Source organism: Tachyglossus aculeatus, chromosome 2 (assembly GCF_015852505.1).
Source record: "Tachyglossus aculeatus isolate mTacAcu1 chromosome 2, mTacAcu1.pri, whole genome shotgun sequence".
NCBI classification, from domain to species: Eukaryota; Metazoa; Chordata; class Mammalia; order Monotremata; family Tachyglossidae; genus Tachyglossus; species Tachyglossus aculeatus.
This window is the reverse complement of record NC_052067.1, coordinates 36637011-36654844: the sequence shown is the minus strand read 5'-3', so window position 1 is coordinate 36654844 and position 17834 is coordinate 36637011. Positions and strand designations below refer to the sequence as shown.

At 46.3% G+C, this 17834-nt stretch overlaps 1 protein-coding gene across 1 annotated transcript; it reads right to left on the bottom strand.

The window, feature by feature from the left end:
• Positions 1–4576: 4576 nt before the first annotated feature.
• Positions 4577–17447, bottom strand: XCR1 (X-C motif chemokine receptor 1). The gene is made up of 5 exons (XM_038761485.1): positions 17380–17447; positions 16125–16194; positions 10265–10331; positions 8495–8538; positions 4577–6466 (listed from the first exon to the last, which is right to left on the bottom strand). Exons 1-5 carry the CDS (start codon positions 17445–17447, stop codon positions 5387–5389), a joined length of 1329 nt encoding a protein of 442 aa, XP_038617413.1. The 3' UTR covers positions 4577–5386.
• Between the last annotated feature and the right edge of the window lie 387 nt (positions 17448–17834).

The window sequence follows — 17834 nt, the reverse complement described above, 5'->3', positions numbered from 1 at the left end:
ATTTATTCTATTTATTTTATTTTATTACTATGTTTTGTTCTCTGTCTCCCCCTTCTCGACCGTGAGCCCGCTGTTGGGTAGGGACCGTCTCTAGATGTTGCCAACTTGGACTTCCCAAGCGCTTAGTACCGTGCTCTGCGCACAGTAAGCGCTCAATAAATACGGTTGAATGAATGAATGAATATGGGAGGAATGGGATCTGCGTCCCCAGTAACTTCCTAGTTGCAGTCACAGCCTCTCCCGTTCACGGCGGCCTTCAGTGCCGTGAGGGAGACGCAAAGCACGGTAACTCATCCCCACATCACCGTTACTTTTGTGAGTGCGGAGTGTGTTGGAGTCGGGGCTGTTTAGGACGTCCCCATTAGCAGAGACCCCCTCCCCTGCTTTCAGGATAAGGGGCACAAGCCAGCGGGGGTAAGGTGGCTAGAACAAGTCAGCCGGTATAGGCAGATTGGCTTGGAAATTGGTCGGCCCCGCACTGCCCACACCTCCTTGCTCCTCCCAACAACATTCAGCAGCCTCCAGAGACTTAGAAAACATGCCATTCTAGACTGTGAGCCCACTGTTGGGTAGGGACCGTCTCTATATGTTGCCAACTTGTCCTTCCCAAGTGCTTAGTACAGTGCTCTGCGCACAGCTTGTGCAGGATGTTTGGGAACTAATTGTTTAGAAGTCCTCTGAACATTTGAAATGTAATTGTTCCAGTCCCTTGATCCTTTCGAGAAAAAACCTGGTGAAAATAGAAAAAATAGTATGAAAACAGGAGAATAAGAGTCTTCAGTTGACAACGAATATGTTTGTACATATTTATTACTCTATTTTACTTGTACATATTTACTATTCTATTTATTTTGTTAATATGTTTTGTTTTGTTATCTGTCTTCCCCTTCTAGACTGGGAGCCCGCTGTTGGATAAGGACCGTCTCTATATGTTGCCGACTTGCATTTCCCAAGTGCTTAGTACAGTGCTCTGCACGCAGTAAGTGCTCAATAAATACGATTGAATTAATGAATGAATGAACGAAATGCACATTCCAGCAATGAGACTCAAGCCCGCCAGTCAGTTTAGCTTTGGAAAGAAACCCTCTTGGACATAATCCTAGACTAAACTCATTGAAACCTTCCCCGCCACAGCTCCCTTTCCAGGCCCTGGACTTCCTCAGGAGTCTTCACCCTCTCAGCTCCCAAAGAGAGGAATAAATTGGTCAGGAGCAAACCATGAAGTGCGCAATTATTAGTCTCACAAAAGAATGTAGAAGTTATTTGGTCTTATGAGGTAGCACTCTATTTTGCCTTGTCAGTTTACCACGATATGCAGGGATAATTATGTTTTTTTCACTCATCTGTGCCTCTTTATTGCATGTTTATTAGTACTACTAGATAAGAATCGAAACAAAATGTCAGGAAGTATTATTACTGTGCTTATGGTCTCTTGAGTACCAAAACTCTAGGAAGCGCCGACCCTCAAAGACAAGGGTTGGGAACCATTCTGCTGACTAATGAGGGGACATTCATCTGCACAGTTGCCTCTGAAGAAGAGGTTGGAAGTGAGAGGGAAATACATTATTTGTACATATTTATTCTATTTTGTTGATATGTTTTGTTTTGTTCTCTGTCTCCCCCTTCTAGACTGTGAGTCCGCTGTTGGGTAGGGACCGTCTCTATATATTGCTAACTTGTACTTCCCAAGCGCTTAGTACAGTGCTCTGCACACAGTAAGCGCTCAAAAAATACGATTGAATGAATGAATGGATGGGAATGGAGAGCGGTTCCAAGCACATAATAATAATAATAATAACAACAATAATGGTATTTGTTAAGTGTTTGCTACTTGCCAGGCACTGTACTAAGGGCCGGGTTGGATACAAGTAAATCGGGCTGGACGGAGTACCCACCCCACATGGGACTCACAGTCTCGATCCCCATTTCACTGAGGAGATAACTGAGGCACAGAGAAGTGAAGTGATTTGCCCAAGGTCACACAGCAGACAAGCGGCGGAACCGAGATGAGGACCCATGACCTTCTGACTCGCGGGCGCGTGCTCTATCCATTAGGCCATGCTGCTTCTAAAGCAGAGGAGAATTATTCCTGGAGTCCAGAGCAGGAAGGGGAAACACCAGTACAGATGGGAGCAAACAAACAAATCATCAAGATCAAATCATCCAGTAGAACAAGGAGTCCTGGGCTTGGCTTGGGTCTGGGGACCTTTTTCGGGTGGTCCAGGAGGATTTTCTTCTGAGGCTCTTTCCTTCTTTCTCCCCTCCACAGCCCCACTAGGCTTCTTATCGAGAACAGCACCAGAGAAGGGATCGGATATATATTTCTTCTGTGAATTCAAATAACAATTCCTTGAAGTCATTTTATTGCAAAGGATGTGGGAGGGTGGGTGAGAAGTACTGGGAAAGGAGGATTACCTGATTCAACACAGTCTGACGTGTCCCTGAACGGTGACCAGTATATGAACTTAAAAGTTAGTCACTGCTAGAAGAAGTGGAATTTAAACTTTGCTTCATTTCCTGTATGCCCCACTCCTTCCCCATCCACTTTTCTCTTCGCCTCCTTCGTTTCAAAGACTACGAACCCGCTCCCAACCTTCCAAAACTCAACTCTCTTCCTCCCTTCAAGGCCCTACTGAGAGCTCACCTCCTCCAGGAGGCCTTCCCACACTGAGCCCCTTCCTTCCTCTCCCCCTCGTTCCCCTCTCCATACCCCCAACCTTACCTCCTTCCCTTCCCCACAGCACCTGTATATATGTCTGTACATATTTATTACTCTATTTATTTATTTATTTTACTTGTACATATCTATTCTACTTATTTTACTTTGTTAGTATGTTTGGTTTTGTTCTCTGTCTCCCCCTTTTAGACTGTGAGCCCACTGTTGTGTCGGGACTGTCTCTATGTGTTGCCATCTTGTACTTCCCAAGCACTTAGTCCAGTGCTCTGCACACAGTAAGCGCTCAATAAATACGATTGATTGATTGATTGATTGCTGATGGAGCTGTTAGGAAGCCCAACTGGCTTCATGGCCTCTTCTGCAAAATACGTGTTCGGCCCAGCTCTGCACCGCACTGTACGGCAGAGGACTGGACCCATCCCAGCTAAGAGGGAAAGGAAATAGGGGCAGTGAGAGCCCACCGCCTGGCTCTATAATGGACCACCAGAACATGTTGTATAGGAGAGAGACTCCTCCAACTCCCTCCCCACCCCACCGGGATTTCCCTCGGCCCTCCTTCCTCCAGCCGTGAGGGTGAGGAAAGGAGACATTCTTGACTTTCAGAACATTGTAGAAACTGTGGTCACAGGCTTTTAGACCGTGAGCCCACTGTTGGGTAGGGACTGTCTCTATATGTTGCCAACTTGTACTTCCCAAGCGCTTAGGACAGTGCTCTGCACACAGTAAGCGCTCAATAAATACAATTGATTGATTGATTGGCCATGACCATAGCTATGGCTGTGGCCACGGCCCTTACCGTTTGACACTGAGCTGTGAGGAGCCTAAACATCTGCTCCTCCAGCCCCAATGCCCCATTTCTCTTGTTCTAATAATACTAATGGTATTTGTTAAGCACTTTCTGTGTGTCAGGCACCGTACTAAGCGCTGGCGTGGATATTCTATTTATTTTATTAATCATATTATATATCTATAATTCTGTTTATTTATTTTGATGGCATTGACGCCTGTCTACTTGTTTTGTTTTGTTGTCTGTCTTCCCCTTCTAGACTGTAAGCCCGTTGTCTCTGTTGCCAAATTGTACTTTCCAAGCACTTAGTACAGTGCTCTGCACGTAGTAAGCGCTCAATAAATATGATTGAATGAATGAATAATAATAATAATAATGGCATTTATTAAGTGCTTACTGTGTGCAAAGCACTGCTCTAAGCGCTGGGGAGGTTACAAGGTGATATTAATAATAATGATGATAACATTTAATAAGTGATTACTATGTGCACTGTTCTAAGTGCTGGGGAGGTTACAAAGTAATCAGGTTGTCCCACATGGGGCTCACAGTTTTAATCCCCAATTTACCAATGAGGTAACTGAGGCACAGAGAAGTTAAATGACTTGCCCAAAGTCACACAACTGATAGTTGGAAGAGCTGGGATTTGAACCCATGACCTCTGGCTCCAAAGCCCAGGTTCTTTCCACTGAGCCATGCTGCTGCAGTTTGTCCCACGGGGGGCTCACAGTCTTAATCCCCATTTTCCAGATGAGGTCACTGAGGCCCAGAGAAGTGAAGTGACTTGCCCAAAGGTCACACAGCTGACAGTTGGCAGAGCCGGGATTTGAACCCATGACCTCTGACTCCAAAGCCCGTGCTCTTTCCACGCTGCTTCTCTAATGAATGAATGAATGAATGAATGAAGGTTGGACACAGTATTTATTACGTGTTTACAGTGTGCAGTGCAATGTACTAAAGAACGTGGGAAGTATAAAACAAGCAAGTGATAAATTCGCATCCCGGAAGGAGGTTTCACTCTAATGAAGGGAGATAGACATGAAAAGGTTAACAAGCAAAGTAATCAAAATAAATAATTCAATGTACAACCGAATTAACAAATATACATAGATCATAAGGATGAGTATAAGTAGATGAGTATTAAAGGTGGTCGTTGGGTTTATGTGACGTGGGGCGCTGGCAAGTAATCGAAAACTTGGGTTGTGGTTTATTGGATTTGGGGAGGGAGAAAGTTTCCGGCTTGGGGGGAGAGTATGACTGAAGGGATAGAGGTGGAAAAGTTGAGAACGAGGTACGGCTAGATGGTTAACTTGAGAGGAACAAAGCCAATCCGAGAAAGAGGATAAAGAGAGCAGAGGGTAAGTTGGGGTGATTGGTAGAGATCTTTGAAGCCAACTGTGAGGAGTTTTTCCTTGATGCAGAGGAACAGGAGAGGCAGTGAGGGGTTTGTAGGGACAGAGAGATGTGGGCTGAAAATGAAGATGATTTTTGCAGCGGAGTGTACATACAGGTTAGGGAGAGGAGAGGCTGGAGATAGGGAGACCAGAGAGGAAGCTGATAATAATAGCTTCGCTGCGATATGACCAGAGTTTGTAGAAAGTCCGTAGCTTCTCGGGTGGAGAGGGAGGGGCAGATCAAAGGACCAGGAGGATTTGGAAGTAGACTGACTGTGAGAATGAAGGAGTGTAAGGCATCCAGGCCGAGGTCAAAGTTCCGGGCTTCCGAGAATGGGAGAATGCCGGTGTCATTGATGGAGATGGGAAAGTTGGATTCTAGGGAGGGTGGCCAATCCTTCCAAACATCTCTGGGTACCTCCATCAGAGGCAGAGAGTTGTCTGAGCGAGCGTGGCATTTCTTATGATCCAATATGGGATAGTGTCTTCAGCCACTTCATTTCCCAGGGAGCAGGGTGAGCACCTTTCCCTTCAGTAGAAAGAGGCCTCCTCGTAAGGGAAGACACCTTGGGAGGTGGAGCGAGTGCTGGCACCGGCGGGGCTATGGCTGCAGGGCCCAAACCGGTAGCACAGGGACTTGAGGTGCCTCCGGAACTTGATCCCCACAAAGACATAGAGCACCGGATTGAAACAGCAGTGGGAGAAGGCAATCTCCCGGCTGATGTGCAGGGCGTACTGCAGTTGTTTGTAAACCCTGCAGCTGGGAATGATGTAGAATTTTACCAGGGTCTCCAGAAACACGAGCACATTGTACGGCGCCCAGCTCAAAAAGTAGGCTATCACGATGGCGAAGATGAGCCTCACGGTCCGATGTCGCCGCCGGGACCTGGACCGGAACAGGGTCCTCAGGATCTCGATGTAGCAGAACAGGATGATCGCCATGGAGAACAGGAAGAAGACATTGTGCTGACACACGGACACCAACAACCACTTGGGCTCAAAGTAATCGCAGAACTCTGGGTTAACGGCCTTTTCGGAATCCGTCATCACCTTGTGGAAAATGGCGTCCGGGATGGCAGCCGCCAGACTGGTGACCCAGATGGCCAAGCTCACCAGGACTCGGTATGTGAGGGTGTGAGTCCGCAGGGTGGACAGGGGATTCACCACGGACAGATAGCGGTGGATGGTCATCACCGTCAGGAAGATGATGCTGCTGTAGAGGCTGAGGGAGAAAAGCAAGTTGAGGAGCTTGCAGAGGACGTCCCCGAAGATCCACCCCAAATGATGGGCTGCGATCCAGAAAGGGAGCAGGCACGAGAAGACCAGGTCGGAGAGACAGAGGTTGAAAATGAAGGTGTTGGTGATGGACTCTAGATTTTCATATCTTACGAGGACCCACAGAACCAGGCTATTTCCTATCAGGCTGAGGAAGAACACCAGGCAATAAAGGACAGAGATGTTGATGCTGACAAAGCCAAAGACCTCTTCAATGTTACACAGAGAGCTTTCAGGTTCAAAGCTGTAAGTGTAGTCTAAGGTTGGGGTGGTATATTGTTCAGTGGAAGTGTTGGAAGTCATCTGGACTTGAGGTCCTGGCATTATCAACTGCGTCTAGGAGAGAGAACATATAGAAAAGAACAAATCTCACCTTCAAGTAATAAAGGTTCTCTAGCATTCAAAAAGATTGAGAGTACGTACGTCTCTATCTCCTCCCCCACCTGCTCCTCTTCTTCCTTCTCACCCTCCTTTTTCCCCTCAGTGCACAAACATTCCAAAAAATAGACACTTAAATCGTCGCAGAGGTGCAAATCCCAGCTTTGTTACTAGCCTGCTGCGTGACTTCTGGCAATAATAATAATAATGATAGTATTTGTTAAGTGCTTACTATGTGTCAGGCACTGTACAAGTGCTGGGGTGGAAAGAAGCAAATTGGGTTGCACACAGTCCCTGTCCCACTTGGGGCTCACAGTATTGAGCCCCAATTTACAGATGAGGTTACTGAGGCAAGATGCAAGATGCACTAATCCCCTCCCAATGTGTCTTCCCTTACGAGGAGGCCTCTTTCTACCGAAGGGAAGTGGCTGGAAACGCTATCTCAGATTGGATCGTAAGAAATACCGCACTCACTTAGACAACTCTCTGCCTCTGACAGAGATACCCAAGGATATTTGGGAGGAATAGCCACCCTCCCTAGAATCCAACTTTCCCATCTCCTTGGGGACAGCTAGCACCCTGCCCACCCGCCTTGATCATTTTCCCTCCCAAACGCACTCCCGAGGCCTGGATTTGGACTTGAATAAAATTTCCAAGAATTCATTTTGATACTGATGTGCAAATACATGTAAACCAATATATGAATCTATGGCAAGAAGTGTGATTTTTCTTGATCAACGGGAGAAAAATACGGTTACCTAATTCCCCAAAGAGAAAATCTCTGAGATGCGATTCACATTCAGCAGGGGCTTGGGGGTTTAAAATTTGATTTTGAAAAACAAACATAGCGTATAACGGGCAAAAAAGGAACAGGGGAATTTCTAGTCAAAAAGCAAAGAAACAACAAAGGAGCTTTAGTAGGGTCCATAATCTATTTGCCACCCTTATGGATAAAGAGGTAAGTAAAAGCGAATGTCTGCTTTTCTGACTCCGGTAAGATATAAACTGCTGATTGAATTCTATACTTTAAGATCAATGGAAGTTTGAATCAATTTACCTGATAATTCTAGCCAATGACTTAATTCTATTCTCTTCATTTTTTTGTCGGGGGGAGGATATTTGTTAAGTGCTTACTATGTGCAGTCATTATTCTAAGAGCTGGGGTAGTTACCAGGTAATCAGATTGGTCGTATTCCCTGTCTCACATGGGGCACACAGTCTTAATCCCTATTTTATAGATGAAGTAATTTAGGCACAGAGAAGTTAAGTGAGTTGCCTAAGGTCTTAATCCCTATTTTACAGATGAAGTAACTTAGGCACAGAGACGTTAAGTGACTTGCCTAAGGTCACATAGCAGACAAGTGGAAGAATCAGGATTAGACCCCAGGTCCTTCTGATTCCCAGGCCCGTGACTTATCCAACAGCTTCTACTGTTGGCTGTGGAGGCTCGGCGTTGCCTCTAAACATGTTGCAATGATGTAACGATCAATCGTCAGTGATCCACGTCTATACCAGGATTCTCTTTCATAACAACAAAATAAAGGAAGGAGAAAAGCTTTATTCTCAAACTGAAAATGCTTTGTCTTCCAGGATCACGGAGATCAGTCGATTTACTGAGGACCTTTATTAGCTTTAATTAGCTTTAATTCTATTTGTTCTGACGATTTTGACCCCCGTCTACATGTTTTGTTTTGTTGTCTGTCTCCCCCTGCTAGACTGGGAGCCCGCTGTTGGGTAGGGACCGTCTCTATATGTTGCCAACTTGTAATTCCCAAGCTCTTAGTACACAGTAAGTGCTCAATAAATACGATTGAATGAATGAATGAATGAATGACCTACTGATGGCAAAGCCCCCTGTTCAGCTCCTCGGAGCTAAACACACATTTCCTCCTCTCAATGAGCTTTCAATCTAATGGCAAAAAAGAAAACCTGAAGGGAGCCACCGTAACAAGAATAATGTTGTAGTTGAATGGAAAGCCTTCTCACCTGATTCCAGATTGAGACCCTGCAGAAGGAGTCCTGACTCTTCTCTTACAGTCAAACTTCTTTAATCTTCCTTAGATTAGTTCCCATTGTCTCTTCCTCACCTATATAACCACTTTCCTAACTACTCGCTTCTCAGAATTGCTCCACGCTCCACCCACCCTTTTCAGACCTTCCCCACTTCAGAGCCTTATTGAAGGCACATCTCCTCCAAGAAGCCTTCCCTGGCTAAGCCCCCCTTTCCTCTTCTCCCACTCCCTTCTGTGCCATTCGTTCATTCAATCATATTTATTCAGTTGTATTTATTGAGCGCTTACTGTGTGCAGAGCACTGTACTAAGCGCCTGGGAAGTACAAATTGGCAACATATAGAGACGGTCCCTACCCAACAACGTTCTGACTTGCTTCCTTTGCTCTTCCCCCCTCTAGGGCCCCACAGCATTTATGTACACATCTGTAACTTATTTATTTATATCAATGTCTGTCTCCCCTCCCTTTAGACTGTAAGCTCGTTGCGGGCAGGGAATGTGAAATGTGTTTGTTTATTGTTGTATTGTACCTTCCCAAGTGCTTAGCACAGAGCCGTGCACTTAGTAGGCACTCAATAAATATGACTGAATGAATGAATGAGAAAATTTTTAAAAAATGCAGCATATAATTGTAAGCAGTGATAGCACTGTGAGCCAGAGGAGGGGAAATCAATCAGTCGGTGGTATTTATTAAGCACTTACTGAGTGCAAGGATCTTGAAGGGGTGTGATAAAGTAGAAAATACAGTCCATGTCTTATAAGCTCACTGTGGGCAGGGAACACGTTAACCAACTCTGTTGTATTGCATTCTCAAACAATCAGTCAATAAATGGTATTTATTGAGGGCTTACTGTGTGCGGACCACCGTACTAAGCGCTTGGGAGAGTACGATACATCAGAATTGGTTGACACGCTCCCTGCCCACAGCAAGCTCACAGTTTAAAGGGGGAGACAGGTATTAATATAAATAAAGAGGAGGAGGGTGACGTTTGACCTAGGGAAGTCACTTTACTTCTCTGGGTCTCAGTTACCCCATCTGTTACCCCATCGTCTAGACTGTGAGCCCGTTGTTGGGTAGGGACCGTCTCTATATGTTGCCAGCTTGTACTTCCCAAGCGCTTAGTACAGTGCTCTGCACACAGTAAGCGCTCAATAAATATGACAATGAATGAATGAATCTGTAAAATGGGGATTATGACTGTGAGCCCCATCTGGGACAGGGACTGTGTCCAACATGATTACTTTGCATTTAGAGAAGAGAAGCATTAGAGAAGCAGCGTGGCTCAGTGGAAAGAGCCCGGGCTTTGGAGTTAAAGGTCATGGGTTCAAATCCCAGCTCTGCCAACTGTCAGCTGTGTGACTTTGGGCAAGTCACTTTTAACCTCTCTGGGCCTCAGTTACCTCATCTGTAAAATGGGGATTAAAACTGTGAGCCACCCATGGGACAACCTGATCACCTTCTAACATCCCCTGAGCTTAGAACAGTGCTTTGCACATAGTAAGCCCCTAACAAATACCATCATTATTATTATTATCATTATCTACCCCAGAGCTTAGAACTGTGCCTGTCACAAAATAAGCTCTTAACAAATACTATTTTTTTTTAACTCAGCAATGCAGCAAGGAGGGGGAGTTCACTGAGTGCTTCTTGTACTCGGTGTTTTGGAGACTAAAAGAGGGAAGAAGCTGAGTTTAATGGCTCTCTTCAGCTTTCAAGCCTGTTCTGATGTTCACTTGTCTCTTACTTTTATTGGAATCAGTTCCTTTGTGCAGGTTCCAGGTCATAAAGGTTTCTACGGAACCTAGGCTCCTCTGTCAGAATTGGTTGACACGCTCCCTGACCACAGCAAACTTACAGTTTAAAGGGGGAGACAGGTATTAATATAAAGAGGAGGAGGGTTCTGTTTGACCTTGGGCAAGTCATTTTACTTCTCTGGGTCTCAGTTACCCCATCTGTTACCCCATCTTCTAGACTGTGAGCCCATTGTTGGGTAGGGACCGTCTCTATATTTGACAGAAGACTCCATTATGATCATCACACTCCAAAGAAGCTAATTCAGTGCTCTGTACACAATAGGCATACATGCCCAAAAAATTAAAACCAACTTGTGACTTCTGCATGGTTACCACCTCACTCTCACCCCCCTGTTTCTCTTTCTCCTCTTCTTCTTCCTCCTCTTTTTCTTCCTCTTCCTCCTCCTCTTCCGTCTCTTTCTCCTCCTCCCCCTCTTCTTCCTCTTCCTCCCTTGATGACAACAATGGCCAAGGCCATTTAGTTCACTATCACCTGGCTGATACGGCCAGAAGCTGTACCAGATTTGGCTCACACGAGGGGCAAAGCTGCCTCTTCCTTTGCCCCCGTGAGGCTGTGATCCACGCATCTGGTTCCTGACTCGGTGGCTGCACTCCCCCGCTGCCCTGATGTTGCTCTGCCCGGTGTGCTACCTTTAGCTGCTGCAGTCCGGGCAGGCGGCACCCTGCAGGAGGCTACTCTTAATAATAATAATAATAATGATGGCATTTATTAAGCGCTTACTATGTGCAAAGCACTGTTCTAAGCACTGGGGAGGTTACAAGGTGATCAGGCTGTCCCACGGGGCGCTCACAGTCTTAATCTCCATTTTCCAGATGAGGTAACTGAGGCCCAGAGAAGTGAAGTGACTTGCCCAAAGTCACACAGCTGACAATTGGCGGAGCTGGGATTTGAAGCCATGACCTCTGACTCCAAAGCCTGGGCTCTTTCCACTGAGCCACGCTGCTTCTCTACTCTTACCTCCCCAAGAGCCTGTGGGGGCACCCGCCTGGCTCTTATCTGGTCTGCCCATCCTTGGCACCTCTGCCGATCATCATCATCAATCGTATTTATTGAGCGTTTACTGTGTGCAGAGCACTGCACTAAGCGCTTGGGAAGTACAAATTGGCAACATATAGAGACAGTACCTACCCAACAGTGGGCTCACAGTCTAAACTGATAGCAGCACTGGGTGGGCAACGTGAGGGAGCGTGGGTGGAGGGCAGCTTGCTGATAAGGCAGGGGACAGAGCAGGCCTTGGGGTGGGGACGAGAGCTGTTTTGGCTGGTCCTGCAGACTGGTGATGATGGGATGGGATGGGATGGGATGGGATGGGATGGGATGGGATGAGATGGGATGGGAAAAGGATGATGGGAATCCTACAGGCTCCCAGGCTAGGATTGGGCCATATCCTGTCAGCCTGCCCCTTGCTAGATCAAAGGGGTGGGATGGTTCCTTCATGACTATCCTTTCTGCTCAGAGAGCCATGGGGGCAAAGCTAACCGTGTCACTCCCATGGTCCAAGACTGCAGTGCTTGGCACAAAGTAAGGACTCACTTTTACCACAATTACTATTATTAGTAGTAATAATTACTGTTATTATTATTATAATACATTTCTTCACTTATCCCAAGCTAGGTGCCAGCTGGAATTCCTTATTCCTTCTAAATGAATCTTCTAATACTACCTTCCTCCCGAGGGCATTCTCCAACTAATCCCCACCTTTTTTTGGTCAAGTCACCACCGAATTTACGTTCTTATGGATTTATCGATTCAATTTATTAATTTCTATACTTTCCTTTGGCTATTGAATTGAATTTATGCTTTCCTTCCGTAATATGTGTTATTTATTCAGCACTTATTCCCCCTCCTTGCTGTATTGCTGATTTTAAAAAAAATAGTATTTGTTAAGAGCTTACTTTTTTGACAGGCACAGTTCTAAGCGCTGGGGTAGATACAAAGTAATGAGGTTGGACACAGTCCCTGTACCTGGTGGGGCTCACAGTCATAATCCCCACAGTCTTCGTACAAGCGCTTAATAAATGACATTATTATTATTATTATTATCAATCCCCATTTTACAGATGGGGTAACTGAGACACAGAGAAGTAAAACGACTTGCCCATGTTCCTATGGATTTATCAATTCAGTTTATTAATTTCTATACTTTCCTTTTGCTATTGAATTGAATTTATGCTTTCCTTCTGTAATATTTGTTATTTATTCAGCACTTATTCCCCCTCCTTGCTGTATGGCTGATTAAAAAAAAATAGTATTTGTTAAGAGCTTACTTTGTGACAGGCACAGTTCTAAGCACTGGGGTAGATACAAAGTAATCAGGTTGGACACACTCCCTGTCCCAGGTGGGGCTCACAGTCATAAGCCCCATTTTACAGATGGGATAACTGAGACACAGAGAAGTAAAGTAACTTGCCCACGTTCCTATGGATTTATCGATTCAATTTATTAATTTCTGTACTTTCCTTTTGCTATTGAATTGAATTTATGCTTTCCTTCTGTAATATTTGTTATTTATTCAGCACTTATTATGCACCAAGCACTAAGGTGGGTAATCAATCAATCAATCAATCAATCAATCGTATTTATTGAGCGCTTACTATGTGCAGAGCACTGTACTAAGCGCTTGGGAAGTACAAATTGGCATCACATAGAGACAGTCCCTACCCGATCGTGGGCTCACAGTCTAAAAGGGGGAGACAGAGAACAGAACCAAACATACCAACAAAATAAAATAAGTAGGATAGAAATGTACAAGTAAAATAAATAAATAAATGAATAAACAGAGTAATAAATATGTACAACCATATATACATATATACAGGTGCTGTGGGGAGGGGAAGGCGGTAAGGCGGGGGGATGGAGAGGGGGACGAGGGGGAGAGGAAAGAAGGGGCTCAATCTGGGAAGGCCTCCTGGAGGAGGTGAGCTCTCAGCAGGGCCTTGAAGGGAGGAAGAGAGCGAGCTTGGCGGATGGGCAGAGGGAGGGCATTCCAGGCCCGGGGGATGACGTGGGCCGGGGGTCGATGGCGGGACAGGCGAGAGCGAGGTACAGTGAGGAGATTAGTGGTGGAGGAGCGGAGGGTGCGGGCTGGGCAGTAGAAGGAGAGAAGGGAGGTGAGGTAGGAGGGGGCGAGGTGATGGAGAGCCTTGAAGCCCAGGGTGAGGAGCTTCTGCCTGATGCGCAGATTGATCGGTAGCCATTGGAGGTTTTTGAGGAGGGGAGTGATATGTCCAGAGCGTTTCTGGACAAAGATAATCCGGGCAGCAGCATGAAGTATGGATTGAAGTGGAGAGAGACATGAGGATGGGAGATCAGAGAGAAGGCTAGTGCAGTAGTCCAGACGGGATAGGATGAGAGCTTGAATTAGCAGGGTAGCGGTTTGGATGGAGAGGAAAGGGCGGATCTTGGCAATGTTGCGGAGCTGAGACCGGCAGGTTTTGGTGACGGCTTGGATGTGAGGGGTGAATGAGAGAGCGGAGTCGAGGATGACACCAAGGTTGCGGGCTTGTGAGACGGGAAGGATGGTAGTGCCGTCAACAGAGATGGGAAAGTCAGGGAGAGGACAAGGTTTGGGAGGGAAGACAAGGAGCTCAGTCTTCGACATGTTGAGCTTTAGGTGGCGGGCGGACATCCAGATGGAGATCTCCTGAAGGCAGGAGGAGATGCGAGCCTGGAGGGAGGGGGAGAGAGCAGGGGCAGAGATGTAGATCTGGGTGTCATCAGCGTAGAGGTGATAGTTGAAGCCGTGGGAGCGAATGAGGTCACCAAGGGAGTGAGTGTAGATTGAGAACAGAAGGGGACCAAGCACTGAACCTTGGGGAACCCCCACAGTAAGAGGATGGGAGGGGGAGGAGGAGCCTGCAAAAGAGACTGAGAAAGAACGACCGGAGAGATAAGAGGAGAACCAGGAGAGGACGGAGTCTGTGAAGCCAAGGTCAGATAACGTGTTGAGGAGAAGGGGGTGGTCCACAGTGTCAAAGGCAGCTGAGAGGTCGAGGAGGATTAGGACAGAGTATGAGCCGTTGGATTTGGCAAGCAGGAGGTCATTGGTGACCTTTGAGAGCGCAGTTTCCGTGGAATGAAGGGGACGGAAGCCAGACTGGAGGGGGTCGAGGAGAGAGTTGTTGTTGAGGAATTCTAGGCAGCGCGTGTAGACAACTCGTTCAAGGTACAATACAATTCTTTCAGACACAATTCCAATTTCACACAGGGCTCATAGTCTAAGCGGGAGGGAGAAGAAACGTTTTGTCCCCATTTTACAGATGAGGAAACTGAGGCACAGAGAAGTCAAGTGCCTTGCCCATGGTCACACAACAGGTAACTGGCAGAGTTGGGATTAGGAGAATCCTGTTCCTGTTTTCCACTTCTATATACTGGGCAGTGCTGCTTCTCAAATATGCAATGTCTTCTTGTCTCCCACACTGGAGGTAAACTTCTTAAGAGTAGGGCAGTGTCATTTACTCTTAGTGTATGCTCCCTAGTGCATGCAAACTCCAGGCTCTGCACTCAGTAGGAGCTCAAGAAATATAAATGAATGAATAAACAATTGCCACATTGTCCTGCCCCAAAGGGAAGACCGATTGCTTTGATGGGGAGAATGTCTTTTTATTTTAAGGAGGTGGATCCGGAAAGGCAGGGGTGAGGTGGGATGAAGGGATACTATGGTTCGTTTTAGTGCAACTCTGAAAAACTGACTTGCAATCCTCAAAAGAAAGACGTGTTTAACACGCAACATGAGACTGATTAGGATGGTCAGAGGCTTTACCCAACCTTCCTATTAGAACCAGTCCCCCTTGGAAGGAAATAACAACTTTTTTTTTACCAAAATATCTATTCAAAAGGCATAACCACCTGCGCCCTCCCCCCCGCCCCCCGCAAAAAAACCCCCCAAAACCAAAGGAAAACCAAAAGAAACCAAAGAAAACCAAAAGAAAAGGAAAGTGGGGATTAATATCAGGGACTTTGAAAGCAGAATTGTAAAGGAATAGTGTTTCATTTATCAGAATAAGTACCTTTAAAGGAAGTAGGCCAAGTCAAAACTCTCCCACAGAAATAAGAAAAAAGACACTTCTGTTTTCAGCGCTGCAGGAGTAGGTCTGTGTTGATGATCTGCTAGAATGCTGTACCTTTACAGCACATTTCCTAACTCCCTCTCCAATCACGCAAAAACTTGATAAAAGTCTATTAAGCTAATCCGTTCAGCTGTTTATCCGTTGATCTGTTTATGCTTCTGAATGTCCTTAAAATCGTTTTTTGAATAAGGAAAAAAAAAGAGACACTAAACTCAGTTCCACAGTTCATCTCCAGCAAGTTCAACCACATAGAAGACACAATATATCAAGAGACCATGTCTTCGACTTTCATCGTTTGCTCTGAAGCTCCTAGTACAGTGCTCTGCACACAGCAATGAAGTGTCCTGCTGAGAACAATAGTAATAATAATTTTGGTATTTGTTAAGCGCTTACTATGGGCCAAGCACTGATTTAAGTGCTGGGGTAAATACAAGGTAATCAGGTTGTCCCACGTGAGGCTCACAGTTCAATCCCCATTTTACAGATGAGGTAACTGGGGCACAGAGAAGTTGAGTGACTTAACTTCCCCAAGGGCACACAGCAGACAAGTGGATTAGACACGGGATTAGAACTCACGTCCTCAGATTTCCAAGCCCATGCTCTTTCCACTAAGCCATGCTGGTTTTCATGATAGAGGATCTTCGATCCCGAGGCTTTAGGATGAAGAACCTGTAGGATGGAATTGATTATAGGCATGGTGGTTTGAGCAGAACCACTTACACACTTGTGAATGCCAGTCTTGGCCCCGTCGGGGCATGGAATGTGACAAGTAAGAAGATGGGCAGGAGTGCTGTACGCCACAGAATGCTTGCAGAGGTCTTTTCCTCTGGACTGTAAGCTTGCTTTGATGATCATATTTGTTAAGCACTCACTATATGTCAAGCATCAGTCTAAGCACTAGGGTAGATGAATCAATCAATCGTATTTATTGAGGGCTTACTGTGTGTAGAGCACCGGGCAAAGCCCTTGGGAGCGAACATACAAGCTAATCAATCAATCAATCAATCAATTGTATTTATTGAGCACTTACTGTGTGCAGAGCACTGTACTAAGCGCTTGGGAAGTACAAGTTGGCAACACATAGAGACGGTCCCTACCCAACAGTGGGCTCAAAGTTTGGACATAGTCCCTGTCCCACCTGGGGTTCACAGTCTTTATTAGAGAAGCAGCGTGGCTCAGTGGAAAGAGCCCGGGCTTTGGAGTCAGAGGTCAGGAGTTCAAATCCCGGCTCCGCCAATTGTCAGCTGTGTGACTTTGGGCAAGTCACTTAACTTCTCTGGGCCTCAGTTACCTCATCTGTAAAATGGGGATTAGGATTGTGAGCCCCATGTGGGACAACTTGATCGCCTTGTATCCCCCCAGCACTTAGAACAGTGCTTTGCACATAGTAAGTGCTTAACAAATATCATTATTATTATTATTATTATTATTATTACCGGAGAAGCAGCGTGGCTCAGTGGAAAAAGCCCGGGTTTTGGAGTCAGAGGCCAGGGGTTCAAATCCCGGCTCCACCAGTTGTTAGCTGTGTGACTTTGGGCAAGTCACTTCACTTCTCTGGGCCTCAGTTACCTCATCTGTAAAATGAGGATGAAGACTGTGAGCCCCCCGTGGGACAACCTGATCACCTTGTAACCTCTCCAGCACTTAGCACATAGTGAGCACTTAATAAACACCATCATCATTATTATTATTATTATTATTATTCCCATTTTACAGATGAGGTAACTGAGGCCCAGAGAAGTTAAGTGACTTTCCCGAGGTCACAGAGCAGACAAGTGACAGAGCTGGAAACAGAATCCAGGTCCTTGTGATGCCCAGGCCCTTGCTGTTGACCATGCTGATTCCCTCCCTGTGGGCAAGGAATGAGTCTCTTAGATTATTATACCGTACTCTCTCAAGTGCTTAGCTCAGTGCTCTGCACACAGTCGGCACTCAATAAGTACGATTGATTGATATTGCGTGCATGACCACTTACGTCCGCTGAGAATGCTGATGCCAAAGCACCACAACCCCGAAGGCGGTTGCCTTGGTGGCCACCACCATCTTGGCCGCCCTCATCAGCCTCAGTTACCTCAGACTGAGGTAACTTTCAGAATTCCCCCTGGGCCTGTTCACCTAGCAGAATGCCCCAGCTGGCTCTGATATCAGGCAGAAACTCCTCACCCTCGGCTATCAGGCAGAAACTCCTCACCCTGGGCTTCAAGGCTGTCCATCCCCTCGCCCCTTCCTACCTCACCTCCCTTCTCTCCTCCTCCAGCCCAGCCCGCACCCTCCACTCCTCTGCCACTAATCTCCTCACTGTGCCTCGTTCTCGCCTGTCCCACCATCGACCCCCGGCCCACGTCCTCCCCCTGGCCCGGAATTCCCTCCCTCTGCCCATCCGCCAAGCTAGCTCTCTTCCTCCCTTCAAGGCCCTACTGAGAGCTCCCC